General features: G+C 37.7%; 2 protein-coding genes across 2 annotated transcripts; both read right to left on the bottom strand.

Moving 5' to 3' along the window:
• Positions 1–313: 313 nt before the first annotated feature.
• LOC144656328 (uncharacterized) lies at positions 314–5,338 on the bottom strand. Its single transcript, XM_078516560.1, has 7 exons — positions 4,990–5,338; positions 4,196–4,302; positions 3,621–3,671; positions 3,461–3,502; positions 2,573–2,995; positions 1,350–1,484; positions 314–593 (listed from the first exon to the last, which is right to left on the bottom strand). Exons 1-7 carry the CDS (start codon positions 5,336–5,338, stop codon positions 417–419), a joined length of 1,284 nt encoding a protein of 427 aa, XP_078372686.1. The 3' UTR covers positions 314–416.
• Positions 5,339–6,857: 1,519 nt separating this feature from the next.
• Positions 6,858–17,156, bottom strand: LOC144656183 (6-phosphogluconate dehydrogenase, decarboxylating-like). Its single transcript, XM_078516423.1, has 18 exons — positions 17,078–17,156; positions 16,806–16,839; positions 16,647–16,688; positions 15,516–15,576; positions 14,097–14,215; positions 12,399–12,464; positions 11,961–12,079; positions 11,301–11,367; positions 10,525–10,593; positions 10,179–10,244; positions 9,866–9,991; positions 9,335–9,398; positions 8,676–8,806; positions 8,380–8,513; positions 8,073–8,172; positions 7,882–7,973; positions 7,475–7,505; positions 6,858–7,230 (listed from the first exon to the last, which is right to left on the bottom strand). The coding sequence occupies exons 1-18, from the start codon at positions 17,089–17,091 to the stop codon at positions 7,111–7,113; spliced, it is 1,455 nt and encodes a 484-aa protein (XP_078372549.1). The 5' UTR covers positions 17,092–17,156; the 3' UTR covers positions 6,858–7,110.
• Positions 17,157–17,502: the final 346 nt, after the last annotated feature.

Raw genomic sequence — 17,502 nt, 5'->3', positions numbered from 1 at the left:
TTTTATGATGTAGACTAGTTGATTGTTAAGATAGCAAATTCAACTGATAGATAAACCTTTTTACTAAGTCCATCAAAAAGAAAGTATCTGCTATCTATTGTTACATACTTTCCATTGTTACCACATTCTATTGTTACGGACTTCCATTGTTACATCTTTCTATTGTTCTAGACATTCCATTCCCTCCTTCAAAAGCAATATGTTCTGCTTGGCATTATGCCATCTGCCATAATAGCAGCAGAACACAAAAAGCGACTGACAACAATAATCCTTGTCAAATAAAGAATGGAAAGCCGAGTGTCTTGACTTATAATGTCTTTTCTGTTTCTGGTGAAAGAAAGTTTCCAGTGCTTTTACCAGAAATTCGTCGACAGAGACTGCAGATTAGAAACTGTTCTAAACATGTTCTAATGTGGTCAAATCGGACATTCCCATACATGTAAATAGCACCTCATCATTATTTGCCGCGTACCGAAGACTGGAGACAAGTGTTTGCAGGTGCATTTGAATTTGTATGGTCCTTGGGTAACTTCACTCAGTTTGTAATGTCGAGCATAATCAGTAGAACATGTTATCCCCATAGCTCGCTGACCCTGATAAAAAAATTCAATCAATCAATCAATCAAACCAAACAATCAATCGCGAAATATAAAAAAACTGAATAAATAAATTAATAAGCAAATTAACAAACAAATAAATAAATAAATAAATAAATAAATAAATAAATAAATAAATAAATAAGCTTGATTGACAACAGTCTAATACAGCCTATACCCCATTCACACCGGCAAAGCACGTCTAGTTCAACTAGGTTTATTTTACAAATGAAAACAGCAACAGAAAACTGAAAGACTCAATTTTACATAAGATTCAAGTAAGCTCTAGATTGTGTTTTCATTGTGCTGAATTTGAAGTCGACAAACTTCATTTAGCTACTTCAGTCTATAAAGAAAACGATTTTACATGTAAAACGTGTTTTTTTTTCTTTAAAGGCTTTTGAACGTGTTTTAGCTTTGGTGTAAATGGGGGTATAAGAGTAAATGAGATTAGGTACAAAGGCTCCCATTTCTTGTAATGATAATCGAGGAGGTTTCTCTCTCTCTCTCTCGCAATAATAAAAGTGTTCTAAAATCAGTAGGCTTGGAGATAGTAGTCTGTCCTTTAATTTACTGAGGTATAGGAGACATTTGCTTTCCACGATGATTGAGGTGTTTTGAGTTTCTAGCATTAGTTGAGAATCGCATCAGTTTTAATGATACTGTAAGTTCTTTAGATACAAGATTTTCTTTTTAACCAATACAAAGTCCACAAGGTACTAGATTTTGAAGCTTTAGTTTGTTAATATTTACCTTTGGTTCGCGATAAAATACGTCTGATGCCCCGCTTATGCTAGTAGCTGTTGTCCAATTCCCTTCTATACTTCTGTGCTTACACGTGCTAAAGTTTGGAGCTGGCTTGCCGTTTTTGGAGCCAAGATTATTTAGCTAGAAAAAGAAAGAATAACACAAAAGAACCAGAAATTAATTGACGCCTTCGAACCTAATTTTCTTAAAAATGAACAAAACTTAAAAGAGAAAAATAGCAAAAGATGATAGGAGTGAGTTTTCCCATTTCTTTTCTTATGATAATTCGCCATTTTATTTGATAAAGAATTCCTAAAGTTTGGGCCGGGCGAGATTTCTCGAATAATTTTTTTTTATATTTCCGTGTGTTCGTGCACCGTATTATTCTCTGATTATTTGAGACCTTTGATTTTTACAACAGCGGAAATGCCGTGTAGATAGCGCGTTGAACTAATGATTAACGCGTTTGACTCTGGCAGCTGTCACTGTTGTGGTGTTCTTGGACTTTTATACCTTCACGGTATCTGTTTCCAGGAGTACAAATGGTTCGGTGAACTGCTAAGGGAAACCTAACAAAAATGCGCTGAGGACAATATGCGATCGAACGTAGTAGTACTCCTAATCGTGTCAATGCATGCTACGAGTGCTGACGTTTAAAAAAAAAATCATGATAGCGTTCGATGATTGACCTAAGTTATTTCTTTTCTTATTAAAAAACAGCCTTGATAACTCACCGTTTGTGATTTTATCGCATAAGTAATTCCAGAAATTAGGTTCAGTCACACTGGTATGAAAAATGGATCTAAATCCACAGTTGACATAGCTGTTTCCAGTTATCGAGATTTCTCTAGTGAAATGTTATGTCGCTGTGTGTTCATGCATTGTACTTATTCTCTATTTCAGTCCTTTGATTTTTACACAACTCAAATTAAAGTGGGTAGCGCGGGGGCCAAATGGTTAGGGTGATAGACTCTAGATTAAGCGGCGCGTGTTTAAGCGCTGTCTTGTACCATTGTGCAGGGTTCTTGGCCTTGACTATTCACCCTCACAATATCTGTTTCCACCCAGGAATAAAAATGGGTGCAGTGAACTGCTAAGGGAAACCTGACAGAATACGATCGGGACAATCTGCAATCGAATGTAGCACAACTTCTTATCATGTCGTTGCATGCTACGAATGCAGACGTTCGTTTTTTGAAAAAATGCAACAATGTCTGTAGTTATTTTACCTTGTCAAACAATGTTGCATTAACTGCAGCCAGAGAATCTCTCAAACGATTGTGCACAGACTGAAGGTCTTGTTGTGAAGCATTCTGTGCACCATTTATTGCTTGAAGTGTTTTCATCAAATTGTTCATCTGGGTATATCCTTTCTCCAAACTCACTGCTCTGTTGCTGATGTTACTGCTGGTTTTTCTCAACTCTTGAACATGTGACTCGAGTTGTGTAACATTGACAGCCAACCTCTCGTTCATCCTCTTTGTTAGAATCTGATTTTGTCTCAGTTCATCCACTGTTGATGTTATCTCGCTGTCGTTGTTACTGAGTTCCTTTACTGACTTGTCTAGTTGTTTAAACTCAGTGTCAAGCTTCTTCTCAAAGGCATCGTGTGTGTTGGTCATGTTTATCCACACACCATCCACAATGGTAAGCTGACGGAGAAATATCAACAAAATAATAAATAAATAGATGAATAAATAAAAAAAAAAAAAAAATGAAGAGCTACACTGTAGATATGCTGTGTATAAACCGTTATTATTATCATCATCGTCATCATCATAGGATCATTACGATCATTATTATTATTAAATGTCCTCTATGAGTAGTGTTATTAATGAGCAGTTGAGGAAAAGAAAAGACAACAGCATAAACAAAACCAGTTATGAGTACATTTTTTTAAATGAAGGCTTTAAAAAGAAAAAACTCTTCCTTCTTCTTCAGTCTGGTGTAATGAAATCCCCAATTACTTTCTTAATAAGCTATCCAAATGACGTTTCACGATGTTACACGACCAAAATGATGGTCCCGCGGGAAGATCTAAAACGTCTCGCATCCGCGCTCGTCTTCCACGCAAACTATAGAGGATAAAGGGACTCAGTACCAATGACAGAACAGACCTTATTGGCAGTCTCATTGACCTGGGCCTGCAGGACTTCGACCTGTCGGTGAAAATAAGAAATCCATAATTCAAAATTTGTGGCACTGCGAGGTTTGCTCTACATACATATTTACACTGCGTACGTAATAACACAGCCTCAGACAAACAGAACCACAAACCTGACTTTGCTGCTTTGTGACAAACATCTCCACAGCTCTGTCTGTTGCGTTCTAAATTAAGATACAGCAAAACAATAAACACTGTTTTTTGAACTTTCCTTTCAGAGCTAAATAAAAAGCACTTGTCCAACGATATAATGCAAGTTAAACATTGAAGTGTTTTTAGTTAATAAGTGATCATTAATTGGCCAAAACTGGATTGGGCGGTGGATGCCTGAGTTAGTGATAAACCAGGTGAACTGAAGAGAAATCATATAAACCTTGATTCTAACGGTGTCAGGTTAGCTAGTCACCAGATGAGCAGTGAAACAAGCTTGGCTTATTCTGCAGCTGAAAGCAATTTGTCGCCATTTGGTTTTTCCTTTGTAAGCCATATCTTCTCTTTGAGGGGCGATAATTTAAAATACAGACCGAGAACCTCGGCGGTGATATTACTAAAAGGACCAAGGGCCACTGTCGCGGCCACACAAGAACCCTTCATCTGTAGCCTCCAACATCATGAAAAGGACTAAAGATGGATTACTTTTCCTGTCAAAGTATTAATGTTAGGACGTTTAACAAACTTTAATCAGTACCATTTTAGATTCCATGGTCAACATGTTGTTTTCCAAATCTTCAATTCGTCTAAGCAAAGTTTGCACCGAGACGTTCTGCATATCTGTCCTTTTCTGTGCTTGTATTTCTGCAATAAAATAATCGAGCTTATCTCCAAAGGAATTTTTTCGCGAGATCTGGGCGCTTCATCCCCCAAAAATTTTGAGAGGTGTCCAAGGGACTAATATGACAAAACAAAGAGGACACGGATGATAAAAAATAGCAGCTATTCGGGTCTTTACAGCGGAGAGACGACGAAAGCAAAATAAATAATATGATAATTATGCATTAATAATTTAGAATGCGCATAGATTCGTTTGGGATTACTAATAAGCACACGTATTATTATAATAAGCATCAGACGACGAACGAAAAAAAATTGAGATGCACCATCACGTGCAACCCGCGACTAAGCTCTTTAGGGACCGATTCTGGTCCTGGGAGTCAAGAAAAAATCCCGAAAGATTAGCGGGAACTTCAATAATTTTTAATCCGCCATTTGTTAAGTCTCCTTCGCAGCCGTTACATTTGGGCCGCGGTGCAACGCCTCTCCTCAATAGTGGGCAGTAACGCTGCATGGTAGGAAAAAGTGTGGATGGTAGATTTTCGGAGGAATGAAATGATAGGTCGAATTATTTTCAAAATAATTTCTGCAAGCCCTCTTTTTGGCCGACCATTAAGGACCATTAAAGGGGAACTTGCATTATTGAGTTTATTATTGACTTAACTTAATATTTTTCCTCACCAGGTTAAGTATTCAGTATAATTTACTTACTATCCGCAGTGTCACAATCCTTTGAAGGCGTCAAGTTGTTTCGAGACATCATCGCTATCAAAGTTATAATCAGACAAACAACGGCAGTCAGGAAAGCGACGGCAACAGCGGTGATTGAAATGAACATCAGACGCCGAACTGTTACAGTATGCGATCGACAGGCATTTTTATTTTTTTTCGATGGTTTTATTTCCTCCTCAGCGCCTTGAGGCGGAAATTTCTCAGCCGTTTGCTTTGTTTCAGGGGTTCCACTCTCGCCAGCTATATCATCAGAAATTCCTGCCTCAGTGTCTTTTATGGATTCCATCTGGAAATAAAGGTTTTGTTCTCGGACGTCTGTCTTATCCATCGTTTAAAGGTAGTATGGTTATTCAAACGTTATTTCCCTTCCCCTGGGCTTTATCCTGCTGGTGACTTTTCAGAGATCCTAAGCTAAAGAAATCCAAGATCGCACCAATCACATACTCCAGTAGTTTCCGCTGTTCAGTTTGTTGACCTTTGTTTCTATTTAACAATTAGACTACGAGCCCGAGTTTTCTATGAGCAAATAGTTAACGAGGCGCAGCCGAGTTGACTATCGCTCATAGAAAACGAGGGCGAGTAGTCTAATTGTTTTAGTAGAAACTCTAAAGGATTGCAGTCCAATACCTACAATATTGTACACTTTGAAGGCAAAAATCAAGAAAATTTACCGCTTAAAGAGCTACGCGAGCGCGCGACTGTTTTCTATCGGCGAATAGAAATCAGTGGGAGAACCAATCAGATTCGCGGATTTCCAATAGAACACAGCTGAGTTTCTACTAATTCTGGATATATATCATTGGAACACGCAGAAGCCGATATTAAAGTTTTAAACTTCCGCTGAAGAGCAGTAACTTAGAGGCATTAGGTAGTGGCTTACATTTATGGAAGAGACAGGTAGGGGGAGGGTAGACTATTAGAATTTAATATCGATGGTTTTTTTCACGCTTTGAATAGATTGAGAGCTTAACAGAATTGGATGATAAAACAACAGAAACAATGACCCTAGACCTTCAAACAATGGGAGTGTGTGAAACAGGGAGCGAATGAAATTAGTTTCCAGAGAGGTGTATGGCTTTCATCATCCTCGGAGACCCAGGGGCAGTTAGTGGTGGCGGGAGAAAGTCTATACGGGCGAAGAAAAGTCAAGAACGAAAAAAATAGTTTTTCGTTCTTGACTTTTCTTCGCCGATTATTTTTTCGCCCGTATAGAATTTCTCCCGCCCCCAATAACTGCCCCTGGGTCTCCGAGGATGGGTTTTCATTGATAATGCAGTCGTTGAGCATTGGCAAGGCAAGGGTTGCCCAGGGCTATTATTTTATACATTTTTTGGACCATTAAAGTGGGCGTTTATTCGAAGCTGGGCGCTTATTAAATTTGCACCATTTTCAGAAGTAGTGAGTATATTTTGCAACAAAACAATAAATAACAAAACGTAAAGATATGCCAAAGCAGAATTTTAACTGTTCATTAACAGTTTCTGTAAAATACTAAGAAACTCGGTCTTTGGCGGGAAAGTCTCTTAGTCAATTTTAATCTCATTGTCACTTAGGTCAATTAGTGAATACTCCTCTTGTGCACTTCAGATTTTTTTGGGGGAGGGGGAAAGGGTGGCCGTTTATTCGAGGCTGGGCGCTTATTAACTTTTCCTACCTTCAAGGTGGATGCTTATTCGAGGTTGGTCGCTCAATCGAATAAATACGGTATCCCCCGAAGGAAGCTGGAGAGCTTTACTGTCTGCATTATTAAGAAAACCAATTCTCTAGTCTTTTTAGTTTTGTTTAACGTTTATCATATTAGGATTGTGTTCTAGGTATAAAACACTGTATTACACCACAGACACAGATTGATTTGTTTTATACTTTTACTCTGTAAATGTTGCTTTACAATACTTTTACCTATCTACGAATTAAAGTACTTGTTATTCACTTCACCATTCTAAAACTGCTTCTAACACTTATAACCGTGATTAAAATGTCCTTAAATACATATCACAATCTGAGTGAAGCTTCACTGGTCATAAACGATTAGGATGAACGCTGCCTTGATTAAAATCACTATTCGTTCTTTCATTCTCCGTTGACAAGGTCCCTCGTCGCTCAGGCCTGGTATGTGGTGGAAGATACGGACCCTCCGTGCCCAGTCCAGTTGGTGTGCACAAAATGACCGGGATTGCTCAGGAGTTCGTAGGTATGGGCACCAAAGTAATCACGCTGAGCCTGCGGTGAACAATAAGGAAAAAAAGAGTTTTGAGATAAATATTGAAGACAATAACACTTCTGTGCTATACAAAAGTACTTTTAAAAAACCTTTTGTCGCAGTCTAGACTTAACAAATCCCTTAATTAAAACTGGTTTTTTTGGAACCACTTTCTCACTGAAAAGATACATTTGCAGAATCACTATCATGTAGTCGAACAGATTCTCACGAAATGAAATGCATTCAATGATGCGTGACACTTACCTGAATAAGATTGGCAGGAAGGCGAGCTGACCTGCAAACAGAATTGAAGGAATTTACTACTCACTGTCTGTGCAGACTAGGGTGATGGGAGTAGGAGGAAACTAAACACGCCTAATTATTTTTTATGGTCACTTCCTGTGCTGGTTTGTCTGCGTAAATGTCAGCGCGGGAACTCTGTAAATACGGGGTTTTTGTACGGGACGGTTTGTAACAGTTTCACAACAGTACAAAAACGATAAATTTGACAAACCTAAGTCCGCTACGGGGTCAAGAATCACATTTGACCGTATAAAGCATTGTCCTTTCTAATGTACGCGACTCTTATGAAATCGTACTGTTTTCGTCGTGTTAATGATTATTAATATATCAATTTGAACTTCAAGTTAAAACACCACCAAGTGTCTAACCTGTATCCATCGTAGAATGCAAGAGCCGTGCTGAATGCTGGGGTAGGTATCCCAAGAGTCACTGCGGCAGCCACAACTTTACGCCAGGAATCCTGAATGAAATCATTTGTAGATTTGTAGCGTTGAGATCTCAATCTTTTTTTAACAAGAATTAATACACAATATATTTTATTTTACTCTTTGGGTCCTACCTGACAATTGTGAATCGCATTTTTAAAGAAATCATCTAATAACAGATTCTGGAGCGAGGGATTCTTGATAAATGCATCCTTGATGTTGCCCAAGAAAACACTACAAAAAAAATTCTCAATAATTATGAAGGTAACATCATTAAAAACAACAAAAGTAAACAACAACGACAAAAACAAACAATGATAGCGGCATAGACAATACAAGTAGGAAAGAAATGTAAATAAATACATAATTTTTGACCATGTTTATTACATCCATAAGTGAATGAAGTGAATGCTACCCTGCAGCTTCATTTAATTTACTTACCTTCTAATGATACACCCTCCTCTCCACATGAGTGCAATACCACCATAGTTCAAAGTCCAATTAAACTCCTTGGCTGCTTCTCTCATCAACATGAAGCCCTGGGCATACGACACAATCTTTGACGCATACAGAGCCTGTTGAAACAATCCAAATGCGTCAAACAGTGCTTTAGGCTTAATTTCTGATGCTCGCTCTCTCTCATTTCTCAAAAAGTAGCTGGTTATTGAGCCTAACAGTGCATAAAGTAACAAGAGCTGTCAGGTCAAACAGTTAGACTCATTTTGTAATAACATTACCTTTCTAATATGTTCAATGAATTCCTTTTTGTCTCCTGTGTACTTTGAAGTTGATGGTCCTTTCAGTTGGCTACTGGCACTCACTCGCTCAGTCTGAAGCGAAGACAGGCAGCGAGCAAATACAGACTCACCTGGGGTGGGCAAGGAGAAAATGATGTGTTACAGAGTGGGGGTACAGTTAAATACACAGCTTAGCAATACACAGGAAGCTATATTGGAAGCACAAATGAGACTCATATTTGGTCTGCAACTCCTAAAATAACACTTTATTCTATTTCACTGAAAAGTATCACCACCTGACCCAATTGTACAAAATGGTAAACCTTGACTTGTAACACTTTGAATCTTAACTTTCACAGCTTGAACAAGTTTTTCGGTTTTGGACAGGCACGTATGGTAAAGTGTACTTAATTATACCACCCTTATTCTATGTTGTGAGCTTATTGACTGAATGGATGGGCTGAACAGGAAAATCATTTGACTCGTAGCCATAGTTTATGGGCGAGGTCTGTTTAAAATGAACTCAAGGCAAATATTAGATTTATCATGCCACCCTCAATGACTTGAGTTTGTTGGAAAGTTGTAAACAAGTCTTGGTCTTGGTAAAGTAGGACTGCATCAGGGCAAATGTGCAGTGGTATGCTAATCACGTCACTTACCAATAAGAGTAACTGGCATTCCATATTCTAATGCTGAGATTGCTGTCCATTTGCCAGTTCCTTTCTAATATATAAAAAAACAAAAACAAATTATCAGTGCACTCCTGACCAATGAGTGCCTCATGGGAGGCATGGTCAGGCCTAACTGTTAGCATGCCGGACTCTACATCAAGCAGTCTGTGTTTGAGCCCTGGCTGAAACACTGCGTTGTGTTCTTAGGCAAGGCACTCTACTTCACTGATGTGTATAAATGGGTACCAGCGAATTTAATGCTGGGGGTAACCCTGTGATGAACTTGCATCCCATCCAGGGGGAGTAGAAATACTTCAAGTCCTTCTTGCTATGGAACCCGGGATAAGCTCCGGCCTGATGGGCCACTAGGCACATAACCAGATTTCCCCTCTTTACCTTAACAAAAATGAATAACTTTACAAGCTATAGTTTTCTATTGAATGGTAAATGTTTTTGAGTTCCCAAAAGTCTTCTCAATACTCTGCAAAAAAGTGACTGGTAAAAATAAATTCCTCTTACCTGACCAGCAGAATCTCTGATTTTTTCTACAAGAGGAGCACCATCAGAATCTTTGAAGGCAAGAATGTCTTTTGTAATTTCAATCAAAAATGAGTCAAGTTCTCCCTTGTTCCAATCAGTCAACACCTTTAGGTAAAAAAACAAGACATTAGTACATCAGATTAGCGTAGGACACCAACCAAAGCCAAAGGACTGTATCCTTGGAGTTTTTGCAAGTTGTTCGTGGAACTATGTTTGTGAGCTAGTCACTACAGGGCAGTATCAAGGCCTTAAAAAGCTTAAAAACATTGGTGACACATTTAGAATTTTCTACCTGACTCATTTCATCAGAGGACATGCCAAGGGCGCTCTTCATGAGATGATAAGCTTCACAGATCAACTGAAAACCAAACAAAATGAATGATGAGAAAAATGTTCACCAACTTGGAAAAGAATTCTGGTCAGACTAATGGTTTTATGATGCTTTAACACTGAGTTATACATGTAAGAGACTTGCAAGAGCTGGTTCAAATGAGACAAAGTTTGCGCATACTACTTAGATCAGTTTTGTTGACCAGTATGCGAGACAGTGAGGAAAGAACTGATGGTATACCTAAAGCTTTTAAACCTTTTCATCCAGATAACATGATGAGAACAAATTAGTTTGTTTGATCTTATACCTGCATATCTCCATATTCAATGCCATTGTGCACCATCTTAACAAAGTGCCCAGCACCATCTCCACCAACCTAAAGAAAAGACAAAAAGGAGACACTACAGTGCCCTACTCAAGTTTGGTCGCCAGTGAAAAATTTTAGTCGTCAAATTAAGCTCATGCTTTCAATCCTTCTTCTCAATTTTAGTCGCCAGGCTGGCGACTTTGGTTCCAATTAAGTCACCAGCTCAAAAATGTTAGTCGCCATGGCGACTAAATTGGTCTTAACTTGGAGGGTTGGATAGTTGAATTACTATTGTGATAGTATTGACACTATTGCGATACTATTGCGATAGTAGTGTAATTAGTGACTTTATAGCGTTGTAATCATTTCTTTCTCCAAGAGGGGAGGTGGAGTTAATATTCGAACCACCATTTTGAACGCGGATAAGGCCCTTGAGACGAGCGACGTCTGTGGAGTTTGCTTTTATGGCTTGCTTTACAGTATGGATTCTGAAACAACGAACAGAAAGTTGAGAAACGCAACAGAGAACAAGAAAGGCATTTTTCAATCATGGAAAAAGTACTACAGGACACCATTTGAAAAACTATCGTAACTATCAATAGTTAATGAAGCTATCGCGATTGTTGTCGGTAGTTGAATTTGCGATCGATGCATTGCTATCGGAACACTCCCAATCGCGATGCATCGATAGTTCGATGTATCGTTACACCCCTACATAGAGTTGTCTTTAAAAAACACTAAAAGGCAAGATTTCATTTGAAATAAACATTACTTACCCAATCACAGCATGGATCAGATCCAACTTTGGCAGCTATTGACTGAAAGATTGGCTTAATGTGCTCCCTAAGGGTTATAAAAAAAAACCAGTCACTTCATGACAACAGCCATATTGACCTAAGAACATGTATAATACATTTCAGATGTCAAAAATTAAGCATGTCAGGATAAATTCAAGCATGCAAACTTTGTACCCCTATCACTTTTATACATTTTTAGGCACTTAAAGGTGTTAACGTCATATAATCTTTTAAGTCATCTTATTTTATCTCAGCATATAATACTGTAGATCTCAGTTGTTTTAATATATATGTGCATCCTTCTATTGTAAATAGATTTGGATAATGAGCAATATAAAGCTGCAAGCATTCTCGGTTTTGCTCTAAAATCCATGGGGTAAAATGTCACGAAAATGGTAAGCACATGTGGTTTACAAGAATTGGAACCACTAACTGCAATCAGCTTGCAGGTACTGGAAGAAGAGCCAAAAGAAATGTGCATGCTGCATGACTCTCTAGACACTCTCATAATAAATAGTAAACCAACTGATTCTTAAAAATTTCTTATTAAAAAAAGCTAAAAGAAATTAATTTTCAAAGCCATGAAGCTGCAGGGTCAGCAAGGTTAAAGGTCATCAAGCTCAATTCTTTTCCACTTACCAAGCCTTATCAGATCCTCCTGGCATAAGAGAAGGGCCATAACGTGCACCATCTTCACCACCGCTCACTCCACTTCCAACAAACAACAGTCCTTTGGATTCTAGGTACTTACAGCGTCTCTGTTTTCAAAAATGTTTATAAAGAATTTTAACTTAAGCTGGTGAAAAGTAAGGCCTGGTTCAAACTTATAAACATAATGACATGGGCATAAATGACATAAAAAATGATCAGTTCCAGCTATGTCGTTATGTCGTGTTGTTCACACTGGTGACATAAAACATCAACAAGAAGTGATTTTGCATTTTCCGTGACTTTGCTGTTATGTTGCTAGTGTGGACCAGGCCTAACACAAAGTGAAAAATTTAAACTCAAACAAAAATCATAAAAAAAAATCTTCATTTCACAGTTTTCCACTGTTTAATCAAAATTAGTACTCACAATTGAATCCCTGTATTCAGAGTTGCCTCCATCTATGATTATGTCGCCAGCTTCAAGCAGAGGGATCTGTCAATTAAACGACAACCAAACAAACATACTCAACGAACTAATATAGAAAAGCAATTAACATCTGTATTACAGTTTTGTCAAAAGAGAAGTCAAATTTTACAAAGTACAGAAACGGCATATCAAATCAAAACTATCCAAATCATTGAAGAATATTGAATTTGATGCTTTAAGTTAAATCTTAAACCATGTATTGGGTTTCACTTTTCTGCACAGCAGTGTGAATGCCTCCTTCATCTGCAGCTTTAGTTTTCATTTAAAATTAATCCTTGTGTTTCTGCAGAATTTGTTTTGGATTTTTCTGTCTGTAATTGGTGCAATGCATCCACACAACAGTGGCTTGAGGACCACAAGAGTTTGTAAATTACCATGATAACAAGAGCTCTTAGAGCTTACAACTGCGCTGGTCTCGCGAGCACTTTAGGGGAGCAATGTGGGGGGAACACAAAAAGCACCCCCCTCCCCTTATCCCCTTTACCTGCGTCGAACAATGTTGCGACTGACAAACAAGATGGTAAGAAAACACCTTGCGTGACATTTCATGGTTGACTAGTTCCATCCGCAATTAAATATTTTTCTTATATGCTAATGCTATATGCTGGCCAAATTTAATTCCCACGATCCTGATCCGTGAAACCAAAAAATCGCTTATCGGGACGACGGGATTTTTGGGGCGAAAGTTTACAACTACTGCCCCTGGGTCTGCAAGATCAATTCATAAGAACGTCTGGCTTCACGCCAGGAACATAAGTTTCCGCGAGAATTTCGACAGTATTCCTTATTTACATAAAACTGAAAACTGGCCCAGTGACAATGTTTCGCAGTTTCTATAAAGTTAGTACTATTTTTGAACCTCTTCAACAGTTCAACATTCATTTGACCCTGTTTCGGTTTTCGTATTACAATAGGCGGTTGTAAAAATGCAGCGTCTGACAAACTTTGTGTGACATTTTCATGGTTGACTTGTTCTAGCCGCGATTAATAATTTTTCTTATATGCAAATTCTGGCCGAATTCCCACGCGCGGATGCTGAAGCTGTTTTTAGAACAGAGGGTATTCCCCTAGCATACCGAATGACGTAAGCGGTACAAGTCAGGGCATGTTTGTGAACGGAATTTTTCTTTTTATCTCTAAAATCCTTTCAATGACACAGGCCCAAAAAAAAAAATAGATAACTCTTAAAAGAGAAATACTTTGCAATAAATTTGTTTAGTAAAGACCAAAGGATTCGCAAAGATTTGAAAGGTAGCTTTAAAACATTACGTGACTTGAGCTCTAGCCGATCGAAAGTGAAACTTGTCATGTCAGCACATTCTTTTACACCTTGACGTAATGGTATTTATTCACAGATTCTGGCCCGCTGAAATATATTTTTCTTTCGAGGCATGAAAATTTAGAATTTTGTTTGAATAAAACGCTTCAAAATCGGACATCTCACGCTAAACATGCTTATTAAGATCAAAGCATTTGAAAATTTCCCATTAGTAAGTGTTTTCTAGCTTTTAAACCTTGCGTGACCCCAGCCTGGCCGAGCGGGGGCATCAGTCTGGTCACTGAGAAAAAAAAAAAAAAAAAGGACGTGCAGAGCAAGAATTGCGCAGCGCAGTTAATTATTTGTATCTTAACACTTACCAACTGTTCAATGAAATCATCAACAGCAGAACCTGCTTTTACCAACATCATAACACGTCGTGGCTTTTTCAATGTGGCTACCATCTCCTTCATGGACTTTGCACCAATAATTTTTGTACCTGGAGAAAGCAAACGGTCATATGCTTCTTTTTCAAATGCCTCAGCTTTTATCTAATGTTTGCAATAGTAACAAGATGTTTATCAAAGAAATTCTGTTTATCAGGTATGTTCAGTTATGTATGCAGGGCTGTAAATAACAGTCAGTCATCGGACACTGGCCGACCAAAATTTGATCATGTCCGACAAAATCCCAACTGTGATCGGACATGATTTCTGGACAAAATTTTTTTGATCGTTAATCATTTTACCACAACAATGGATAAAATTCAACCTTTTGTTTTTGGTGATGTCTGACAAAAATTTTGTTTTGTCCGACCAAGATGGTGTCTTAGTAAGACACATGTCCATTCATTTGCAGCCCTGTGTATGATTATATAAAGTTATTTTGATGACTTTGTTGGTTTTTCCCTCCCATATATTAATAACAGTCCATTATTATCATTCTACATCAATGCTTTTTCAAATTTGTACTGTAACAAAACAGAGAAAGGAACAAAAATGTATTTTAAGATTTTAAGAACCTTTAGTTTTCAAGGGATCAGAGATAACAAAGTTGATAACTATCCGGACTTTCTTTTAGAAGATCAAACTTAATGACGATTCAAGACAAAGAAGGCAGCATTTCCTTAAGCTATATGTAGTGCATGCCTGTAGTACCCTGAATGTGGATAGGGTAAGATCAATGGAACTGTTGAAATAACAGGGGCTGTTGGGGAGAGGGAGGGCTAAGGTAGCAGCAGAAATGATATGGGAAGTGGGATTGAAAATAGTAGGAAGCAGGAATTCTGACACGGTTACATCACTTAGTAAGAAGCAAGAGAACAAGAAATATATTCTGCTAATTACTGGTACAAAATTAGTAAGACCTAGGATATCAGACAAAAAAGTATGAAAAGTGAGAAAGAACAGCAAGGAAAATGGGAACTTTTGACCCCCTGATATAACGGTTCCTTGAATGTATGTCTTTGCACCAATAGCTCAAAGTTCTCCAGCATGTATAGATCTAAAGGGATATACCAGAGTTTCTAGATACTATACAGTTAACTGTCTGCAGATGTTATCATTAATAGTTCTAAAAAAAGGAAATATTGACTTGTATAATACAGTAGAACCTTATAATACGAACACCAAAGAGCTAGAGAGGAGTCTCTGGAGGTGTCTGAATTACAGAGGTGGGGTTAATACGAGTTTTAACTAATAATCCATAACAGGCAAGTGTCTGTATTATAGAGGTGTCAGTAAAGAGAGGTTCAACTGTATATAAACTGGTGCGCTATTAAGAAAACAATATTTTGTTACCCTTTGCCTCATTTGCTAAAAACTTGTCCACCTTCTCAACTGTTCTGTTGAAAGCACATACCTACAAACAGTGTGACATTAACTAAGTACAGATGTTCAATACAAAAAAGTGACTGACATTATTTCATGTTTTTTTGTTAAAAAAATCTGAGTAATCACAACAAAAGACAGACAAAATTAAGTCACAATATGCTGGAAATTCTGGTGTACTTTAGTCAATCTAACTTGCAAGACTTTGAACAGATCTTGGCAACCTACATATATCGCAGGATATCTGTTGTGTACGGATGACAGAAAACAATAACATTGTGACCATATATGGACAATGGGCGCATTTGTTGAATATTAACAAAGGATATCCAGAGTTTGAGTAGCCAATCAGAACGTGCCAACAACATTATCCACTGTTTTATTATATACTAATACAAATTATGCAGACCTCTGTCAGAAAACTATTTACCAAAATCAAACACTGATAACATTGACTGAGGTCTTGATATAATACTACAACTTCTAAAGAGAGTTAAATAGTTAAACATCTCAAGTTACAAAGCAAGTTAGAGCAACAAGAGAAAGTCAATAATTTTTTTAATATGGAAAATTGAATGTTTAAAAACAGGAAAATATATTGGACTTAATTGAATGAAAACAATGGTTTGAAAGTGGCTCATCTAATGTTGTGATCTGATTGGCTAATATATTTTAAATATATTTTTCCTGAGTCATAGTCATCTTTTAACACAAACCACAAAATACTCAGGGCCATGTTCATCTCATTAACATATGTTGAAAAACTTTATTGAAAGAAATAATAAAGAGGAATGTTTTAACCAGTGATGCAAAAAGCCCCATGCTGTAATTCTGTTGTCCCCCTGTTCAGTGGAAGATTGTGAAATTCAGATGAAGCAACTGTGACATTTAGCAAGAATTTGTTTCATATGGATAAATAAAAAAATCTCGGGTTTTAAATTCAATGCTTCTCTTTGTATAAGTAAATAGTGGCATAAAAACTAATACAAACTGAGACAAACATTTAATTGAGCTCAAGAATTGATGTCATTCCAGGTCAAGTCGAATCTTTACAAAATTCGAACAACAAACTACATATATCGGCAAGGAATGATAGCTTACCACAAATCCATGGTCGTTCATATTTAGGATCAGGTTTTGACCCTGAAAGCAAACAGGAAAATTAGCGTGCTGTAAGAGTGTCGACATTTTTGAGTGCTGTATTATACTCATAAAATATATTGATAAGACTACAGCGTTAACAGAATTGAATCGACTTACCATTACAGCCAAACCGATCAATGCAATGTCTGCCCTGCGATGCAAATGAGAAGAAAGCATAGAAATACGGTGAGAGCTTTGAAAATGTCTAGACATTTTGCAACCTGAAGGTTTTTTCGATCGCTCTCCGAGGTCACAGCCAGAGCAATAACGCCATTTTGAACAAGAATGTCGGCTACATAACACCACGGGCTCACAATGAACGCGGTAAGCCGCGATTTCGAAACGTTTCGATGCGATTTTTTGAAAAAGAAGCAAAAATTTCAACTCACTTTGGTGCCGCCATGTTTCTTGCAGTGATTCCCAGGTAGTCGCTCGGAAAGTGGCGAAATTGGGCGGTTACATAATGAATATTCACCTGAGGGTTTATAAGCTTCTCTCTAAACCAATCAAATCCGTGTACGCTGCAGCTTGTGCAATGAAGCGGGAAACCATTGCGTGGGATTTTAAAAAACCCTTATGATTTTTGATTTCATCTGTGATTTGCTGAATTTGTTTAATCTTTTGGGAGAGATATGTGCACAGGTGAAATTTATCGCATGTAAATGAACACAAAGGTGTACTGCACAAACTGTGCTGAAAATACAACTAACCTCGTTTACATGTGCTACACACGTAAACGTTCCGCGTGCTTATTTCCACAAGAAAAAAGCCAACATTTTCGCTTATCCCTCTTACCTGGTATTACTGCCGAGAA

This window comes from Oculina patagonica, chromosome 6, assembly GCF_052425735.1.
Source record: "Oculina patagonica isolate OP01 chromosome 6, crgOcupat, whole genome shotgun sequence".
NCBI classification, from domain to species: domain Eukaryota; kingdom Metazoa; phylum Cnidaria; class Anthozoa; order Scleractinia; family Oculinidae; genus Oculina; species Oculina patagonica.
Note: the sequence above shows the minus strand (reverse complement) of the source record. Positions and strands in the feature narration are given on the sequence as shown.